General features: G+C 34.8%; 1 protein-coding gene across 1 annotated transcript; it reads right to left on the bottom strand.

Annotated features, from left to right (window-relative positions):
* Positions 1-212: 212 nt before the first annotated feature.
* Positions 213-7,153, bottom strand: LOC132605677 (factor of DNA methylation 4-like). Its single transcript, XM_060318848.1, has 7 exons — positions 6,884-7,153; positions 3,749-4,923; positions 3,391-3,572; positions 3,011-3,079; positions 2,633-2,920; positions 929-1,141; positions 213-837 (listed from the first exon to the last, which is right to left on the bottom strand). Exons 2-7 carry the CDS (start codon positions 4,914-4,916, stop codon positions 607-609), a joined length of 2,151 nt encoding a protein of 716 aa, XP_060174831.1. The 5' UTR covers positions 4,917-4,923; positions 6,884-7,153; the 3' UTR covers positions 213-606.
* Positions 7,154-8,737: the final 1,584 nt, after the last annotated feature.

Below are 8,737 nucleotides of genomic sequence, written 5' to 3'. Positions count from 1 at the left end.
TTCGTGTTACTCTAGCAGCATATAATAAGATTCGTTGCTCATTTACTCGATCCACACAATTTACCTTTGTTTGCCTGGACAAAGAAATACCTAATGACACGCAAAGAATAAATCCGACAAAGAGAAACAGAGTAGTCGTATAGAGAGTGGTCATCAGTGTGAAAGAATGAAGAATCAGGCAGTATTCCTCGTTTTCAATAAAGAAAAACCAATGGCAGAGAAAAATAGGAACATAATATAATGGATAGGAGGTGTTGATAAAGAGAATGAAAGAGCACCATGCTGCAGATTATGGAGTACTCCTCTGTAAACCAGGTTTCTAAAGTAAACTATTCAATGACTTAACCCATATATTTCTAGTTGTTGCCTGTCTGTGGTCAGAATTTACACAATACTTGAGCTGCAATGTATCTAATGACAAAAACCATCAGAGATGAAGAACAAACTGTCTCATCTGAATTTAGAGCAAAAAGAAGGGCTGCATAAATGATGATGTTTTTGCAAGACTGAGAATTCCCGGTAATGGTTGAGCTTGCCTACTTGAATTAATCATGTAATGATAATCAATTTTCCTGCTTCTTTCCCCTCAAAGTTCAGTCAAATGCTTCATCTTGTTTTCCTCTTATGCGCCTTCCACTGTTTCAATATGTGCTCAACTCCTTCGTTCAATGATGCAGTTCTCTTTTCCTTGTTATTCCACAACTTTGGTACGGGGTACCTACCACTCGGGTTATGCTCATTCAGCTCATTTAAGGCAGTTACCACTGATTGATACACTTCATCACCATACTCGGCTTTTAATTCCTTCAATTTCTCATCATCTTCATCAATTATTTCCTGAGAAGTCAAAAGTAAACAAAAATCACATAAGTAAAGAAAAAAGGAAACCAAAAAGAATACACATAACAATAGTTAAAAGAGTACAGACCTCAGCAGCTTGACCCTTTTGGATAACCTTATACGGATGCCAGTTTGGATTTCTCAGGTGATCCTCCCACAAGGAACATACTTCCACTGCTTTCTCTGCTGCTTCTTCAGAGTTATACATTCTTTTTGCAGCAGCATGGAATGGCTTCTCATTAAGTTCTCCCATTCTCTTGACACAGATATTAGCACGGGCTGCACGGCTATCCTTTAAACACTGTAAGAAAATAAATCAAAGCAATAGTTAACTAGAGCAAAGGGAAGAACATGACAAAAAGGGCAGCCCGGTGCACTAAGCTCCCGCTATGGGCGGGGCCGGACCCCAAGGGTCTATTGTACGCAACCTTACCTTGCATTTCTGCAAGAGGCTGTTTTCACGGCTCGAACCCGTGACCTCCTGGTCACATGGCAGCAACTTTACCAGTTACGCCAAGGCTCCCCTTCGGGAAGAACATGAAAATTGCACATTAAATTGCTGTTCCTACAGTACTGGTGGGTACGTTGAGATTGAAATCATCTTCATGTTACAAAGATACTTTTACAAACATTAGAATCCCTGTGGCATGCTTGTGGGTCTGCAATTCTTTTCCTTTATTCTAGATATCCAGCAATGTAAATCTAAAGCTATAACAGCTTGCAGCTACTACTGCGCATGTCGTCTTCAGATGCCAATTTAATGCATGAGCCATATTGCAGATATCAATCATTTGCACTTGCTTGCAGTAATAGCAAGCTTTAGCTGATTATGAATGAGAATCTCCGAGAAACAAACATTACACGGGAAGAAGTCACAGAAACATATTAAGAGAGCATGTCATGAAGAAAGGTAAGAACTTAAGAAGATAAATACACCTAACAACCTCCACGCATGAAGTATGATAGATTCAGAAGACCAAAAAAGTTGTTTATGAGAAACCATGTATAACACTAGATTGAAAAAGCAACGACGTACTTGGGAAAAAAAACAATTCTAGGAGTAAAATAAACTATGAAGTCAGGTTTACCATCTCCAGAAGGATACAACAGAATATTATAGAGCTAGTTTCAAACATTTAGCAGATACAAACTTGTAAATGATCATGGCATATAATGTAGGTGGCCATACTGTTACAAGCAGAGGAAGACGGCAGCTAAAATTTCACCCACAAGCACCGGATCTTGTTTGCAAATACCAATATGTCATGGAAATATTTTTTGTACTTTTTTTTCTTCTTCTTTTTAACAATGATGAGCATTTCTTCGAACTTATTGTGAAGGTGTGGTTCTAGATTGATATCATGGAAGAAAATGGGTGAAGAATAAAAACGTCCGCTAGACTTATTAAAAAGGCAGACGAATGGTGTACTCAATTTTATTTTGGAAATATATTTGTCACGTGTAAACTCCTTAGTAAATTAGAAGGATTCACCGCTCATGCAGGTGGGGCAGCCCGGTGCACTAAGCTCCCGCTATGCGCGGGGTCCGGGGAAGGGCCGGACCACAAGGGTCTTATTGTACGCAGCCTTACCTTGCATTTCTGCAAGAGGCTGTTTCCACCGCTCATGCAGGTGAACAATAAAAATGCTCGTAACTTTGGTGGACAAATATAAAGAAACCAAAGCCTTTCTAATGCATATACGTTTAGCTCCAATTATCTTACAGTAAACATACTTTGCTTCATTATAAACAAATATTTACGAGGATGAATTAAAAAGGTATAAATGCTCACATCGATTAGTTCTTTACGGGCTTCCTGCACCTCGTCATTTGTAAGTCTTTCCTTTATAATTAGAGCTTGATTCAGTGTTTCCAAGCTTTCAAGTTCTTCTTCACTCTCCTTGATTTCTTCCTGAATTGAATCCAGTTTCTTCTTAGCTTCGAGATCTCCTTCCTCATTCATGAGTCTCATCACTTCCATGGAACCTCTCAAGCGCTCAATCTGCAACTGTAGCGCTTGCTTCTGATCAAGGTTTGCTTCAAGTTCAATTATTCTTTGATGAAGTTGTTCCTTTACTCTCTGCAAGTAAAACCTCAAAGTCAATTGCTAAAAGCTATGGAATATTGTGTTCTCAAAGAGGCTGTCTTAAGCCAAAAGTGCAGACTACACCTTATGATCTTCAGCCAATTTCAACATTTGTTCATCTGCATTTCTCTGCTCCAAGATTGCCCTTTCATTCTGCAGATAAAGAATTTCAGAAAAAAATCTATTAAGTTAAGCACCATTAGAAGACATCCAAGGATCTTGAATTCTAGTAACTCCTATAACCATATTATCAGGCAAGCAAAGTGGAAGCAGAAAGGCGGTGATGATCACACTAGATAGGCTTGAGTAATTCAAATTACTTTCAACTGGATAAAATTACGTTAAATGTCTTTAAAAGGAATAACTGCAGTATATTAGACACCCGAAGAGTATCATCTCTACTTTCCCCTTTGTGAAGCACCACCTGCAAAACAATGCACTTCTCTATATGCCTCTTTTCTTACCATCTCTTTCTGGCGGTCAAGCTTTCTTTTCTCACTCTCATTAAGTACTTCACGTTTTCTCAATTCTTGTTCTTGTAGCATCAATTTCTGTTTTTGAGCTTCAAGTTGCGTTTTACTTTCTTCATGCTCACGTACGCAATCTTGAAGCTGATTGAATGCTTTATCCCGCATCATCTCCATCTCTAGTAAACAGATCATATGACATTAGAGGACAAAGAGAACAAAAGATGAGGCACAGCATCATGATATGAATGAACAAATTTCACACAGGAATATCTTCTAGCATTCTGTTAAAGTGAAGCAATAAGATAGAGAAAGGATAACTAGTTTACAGCACAGAGGCAAAAGTAAAACACACCGTCATTGTAGCATTGGATCATCTTCTCCTTTTGACTCATCACATTATCCATAAAAATTTCTGTTCTGCTTATTTTCTTCTTCATCTCTTCACATTCCTTGTTCTTCATCTCTAACGCATTTGTTAAGTTGCATAGCAGACTTGAATCTTTCCTCTTGTTCTCTTCTTGTATTTCAGAAACTGACTTTAGATCTCCATGTTTGCGGAGATGTTTACCAACAGGACCATTAGAGTAGTAATCTTCATTACGTGCAATCCAAGCATACAATTTATCATCTCGACGTCTTACTGAATTCCAGTCTCTCTTCCCATGTTTATCCAGTTCAAATGCTTTTTCAAATGCCATAGCATTCATGAATCCAGACCAATCCCCTTTAAATTCAACTATGGCATAGCCGGTGTGACCCTGGAAGTTCCACAAAGGATGAACCCTCTCTGGATTAAACCCTTTCTCAATCCACTCCTTCTTTAGATTTGTTCCACTTTTACCTACATATCTACCTTCCTTATATTCAACTGGGATATTGGCTACTATTCCCATCCAAGGAACAACTAATTGATCATCCTTGGCTTTGCTGATAAATGGCCTACTAGATGCTAGGACAGGTTGGGGTGGCACTGGCAGACCATCTTTAGTACTTCTGCGAGGAGGTTCGGATGCCACTTTGTTCTCCGCATTTAGTTTTTCCCTTCTCGGAGGCTCTTCAGCACCATCAACAGATCTATCTACTGCTTCAACGGTCCTAGCAGCAGACAAATAAAATTTTCCTCCACCTTTGGACTTCTCACTGATCTGAGATGGCTCTACTGGATCACTCTTGGCATCTCGAGAACTCTTCCCTGATGGCTCAGAACATTTCCTCTTACTTGATTCAGATATGTTCTTGTCTGTATCTATGTACCTATCCAAGTACTTGTACAATCCCAAATGTCTAGCCTTGTCTCTCAAACTAGCACTCTTTGATTCTCTACCGATGCGGGAAGCATGCCTTAGAAGCTCTTGTGAATCATACTCTTTACCTGAATCATGACAGCAGGGACATTCGAAATATTTCCCAGAACGTCTAATTTTGACTCTTTTATCTCTCAAATCTTTATAGTATTTATACTTCAACTCTTCCAACTCTGAGTTAGTGCTCCCACTTTTCCCTGATCTTCTATGAGACATCTTCACCCTGTCAGATTGTGTTTTGTTAATAACCAAACTAACTTGAGCTAACCAAGAATACTTACCAAAGGAAATTGAAATGCAATAGGAACAAATATTTTCATATCTTGATGAAGTCAACCTCAAGGAAACCATCTACTTTTCTATTAGCTGCTCATAAAATTCAAAAGACCAAACCCCTGAAGGGTGAATTCAACCTTGTATATAAAATTTATCTATGTCCTATCCCCAGAAGTTCCAATAGTAATAATACATATTTTCTGAAAGGTCAATAGAACTTAGTATATAGCCCTCACAAATGCACTCAACTGCATTACAGTATATTCATATATATATTCACTGATCTACAGAATATATATGTATAGGTTAGCCTGTCAATTACATTTCCCAAGTAGCAGAGATTCAATTTTTCAACATGTTTCTAGTCTCTACAAAACAATCCACCCCAAAAGCTAGAACACGAAAATGAGGATATTCTAAGGGAAAAATGAAATGCTAGAGATGGTCAAAGAGAGCATAAGCAAGAATCAAACAGTATTACAGTTTGATACCTGAGCAGCAATTTCACTATACAGTTCGCATTACCTCAAACTTTTGTTTTGGAGATTCACTCCATGAGTACAACAACATCATACCCAGTGTAATCCCACAAGTGGGGTCTAGGGAGGATAGTGTGTACGTAGACCTTACCCCTACCATGGGAGGTAGAGAGGCTGTTTCCAATAGACCCTCGGCTCAAGGAAAAGCATATCAAGACAGTACGGAACAGAAAAAATGGAAGTAAAGAAGCATCGGCAAAATACTAGAGATAGCATGATAAAGCATTCTGAGAAAAGGAACAGTAACTACAACAAAATAACACAAACAATCGAAGTACAAGAATAGTCACAGAAATCGAACAACAATAAACTACAAGAATAAAACCGCTATTACTAGCCTATGAGTAGCAATATAAAATCATTTCAGACTGAAAAAGAACACCAGTTTGTTGGGTCCTATTTTCACATAGGGTCTAATGTAATCATAGCAATTGAAACATACACAAATAATCTCGTTTACGTGTTTCTTTGACTTGCTGTTCTTCCAAGTTCCAATCAAATGCTAATCTGGAATTTAAGGGCAGCAGATGCACCATTTACTACACACACACACACACACACAAAAAACATACATTTTTAATTTTTTTCTAAAATTTTCTAGAACCAGCTCTGTTTTCCATCATAGGATACTTGGTATTTTTACCACACTGATCGAGAGCCCCCTTTTATCAATGTTTGGCCATGAAAATTCCGAATACAACTTGAAGTTATATTTGAAATCTAGAAAACACCTAAAACCCTGTTTTCATTTTCAGTACATTCAAATAACTAAATATTATTCGCAAAAACTATAAGTCTATAACCAAACACAACTCCATCTTAACTCCAATTTCAAAAATTTCAAATAAAGTGAAAAATATTTGGTTTCCAAGCCCAAACGCCTACCTAAAACCCGTCTTCACTTTTTTCATTCTCAATACATTCAAACAACCAAATGTTTTTTCGCAAAACTCTATAACCAAACATAACTCCAACATCAAAACTTCCAAATAAAGTGAAAAAAATATTTTGTTTCTATGGCCAAACGCCTACTTTATTTAAGTTTTTTCCAATTAAAACAGGAAATACACAAATAATCTCGTTTCATATCAGCAAAAATCAAACATAACAAATAGCACAAAGCTGTATAATAAATCATCTATCAACACACCTCAAAACCCCCAAAAATTACAACCAAATGAAGGCTCAAAAGTAAGTTCAAAAACCCTAAGAATTTTCTAGAACAAACAAACACTAGCAACTACACTAACCTTGTAACGAAAGAATGTACATTATACATGCTACGTTGTACGTAATAGAAACATCAAACATATAAACTTTGTATTAGATATCACATTGTGAAAAGAAAAAAAAAAGGAGTTGATATACCTCAAAATCACAAAATCCGAATGTTCAAAACAAGAATCCCTTAACCTTTTGCAAATTTTTGAGTTGTACTGAGCAAAAAAAAGAAAAAAAAAAACAGAGAAAGTAAAGCAGAGAGAATTTACTAAGAAACCATTTGTAAAAGATAGGTGTGTGAAGGGACTTTGTTGATTTTTGAAAAGGGAGAGAGATTTTTTGGTGACGGTAAAAGCATGAAGAACGACAATAGGAAAATGGTCAGGGAAACCAAAGGGCGAACAACTGTCTCATACTTCTGTTTTTGGCAAAACTGATATGGACGGAATATTTGGCATATTGTGCAAGTTATGTAAAAATAGTACAACCTCTTTTTTGTATTTCATAATCGGAAAAGTGTAAAAAAAAATACCCTTAAACCATGTGAAATTGAATAAAAATATCTCCTGTTCATAATTTGATCCAAAAATGCCTTTTAAATTATACAAATTGAACAAAAATGTCCTTATTATTACTTTGTTCATTGGGTCAAAAAAGTTTTTTTCCTAATAAATATATTGTATTTTTTCTTTTTAAACACATTATTTTTAAAGAAATCTTTTCTTGTTTCTTTTCTTTTAAATTCCCTTTACTTAATATAAAAAAGTAGGAGGTAATTTTTTCCTTCTTAATCTAATTTTATGAATTAAAATAATTACCCTATGAACTTTTTTAACTAATAATATATATCATATATATATATATATATATATATATATATATATATATATATATATATATAAGATTATAGTGACCCCATCATTAATTTTCATTTATATAAAAATAAAACTCTTTTTCATAATAAAATAGAAAATACTTTTATATTTTTAATATTTGTTGATGTAATCCTTGATTTTAAAGTTAAAATGAAAAAAGGGTCAACAATAACTTCATTGACGATATGTTTAAAATATTTTGTGAATTGAAGCAATGTAATGATTTTTATTGTTTTATGGTGTTATGATTGTTGTGTCTTAACTTTAAAACAAAGGATTATATCAGTATATGCTTATCCTACTTCAATTCAAAAAAGATTAAGAAATAAAAATATTTCCTATTTTATTAGGAATTTTTTTTTACCGTTAATTAAATGATTAATGATGAGGTTACCATAATCTTATATATATATATATATATATATAACATATATTATCAGTTAAAAAAACTAAATAAGATAATTTTATTTTAAAAAGAAAATCATTGAATATACTATATGTCACAAAGCTGCTTTTAAGTGATATATTTTCTCACGTAATTCAGTCTCATTGATTTCTTAACTTCGTTTATATTAGGTGTCACTGGTTCTCAAAAAACCGATTTAATCGACCGAATTGAACCGATTTTTAGGTTTTTTTTTGTTAATAAAACTAACGTTTTCTATATAAATTTATAACCATACCGATAGTTAGGTGGGTTTTTAAAAAATAAACTGAAAAAATACCAAACTGAACCGAATAAGTTTATATATGTATTTTTTTTTTTTTTGTACTTGTGGACAAACAACTTTCAAAATCTGCCACTAGAGCTAGAGACAACTAGGTATTCTCTGATCATCACAGAGTTTATAATGCACTCTGTGATGATATTGTGAATGAGGATGCTTAAGAAATGCAAAAACAAAAAAATTAAGAATAAAGTTGAGTTATCAACCTCAAACTTTATGTTATATATGTATGACCTAAAAAAGATAGCTCGCCCGTCTAAAGTAACTTGAAGTATTTTCTTTTTGTTTTCTTCTTCAAATCTGTCCAACAACATTTGATAGTTCATCACTTCTTCTGAGATTTATTGGATCTTGTTAAAGCTGTTGACACTGTCATATGATTCTGCTTTGCCAATCGC

The sequence above is a fragment of the Lycium barbarum genome, chromosome 1, assembly GCF_019175385.1.
Source record: "Lycium barbarum isolate Lr01 chromosome 1, ASM1917538v2, whole genome shotgun sequence".
NCBI classification, from domain to species: Eukaryota; Viridiplantae; Streptophyta; class Magnoliopsida; order Solanales; family Solanaceae; genus Lycium; species Lycium barbarum.
Note: the sequence above shows the minus strand (reverse complement) of the source record. Positions and strands in the feature narration are given on the sequence as shown.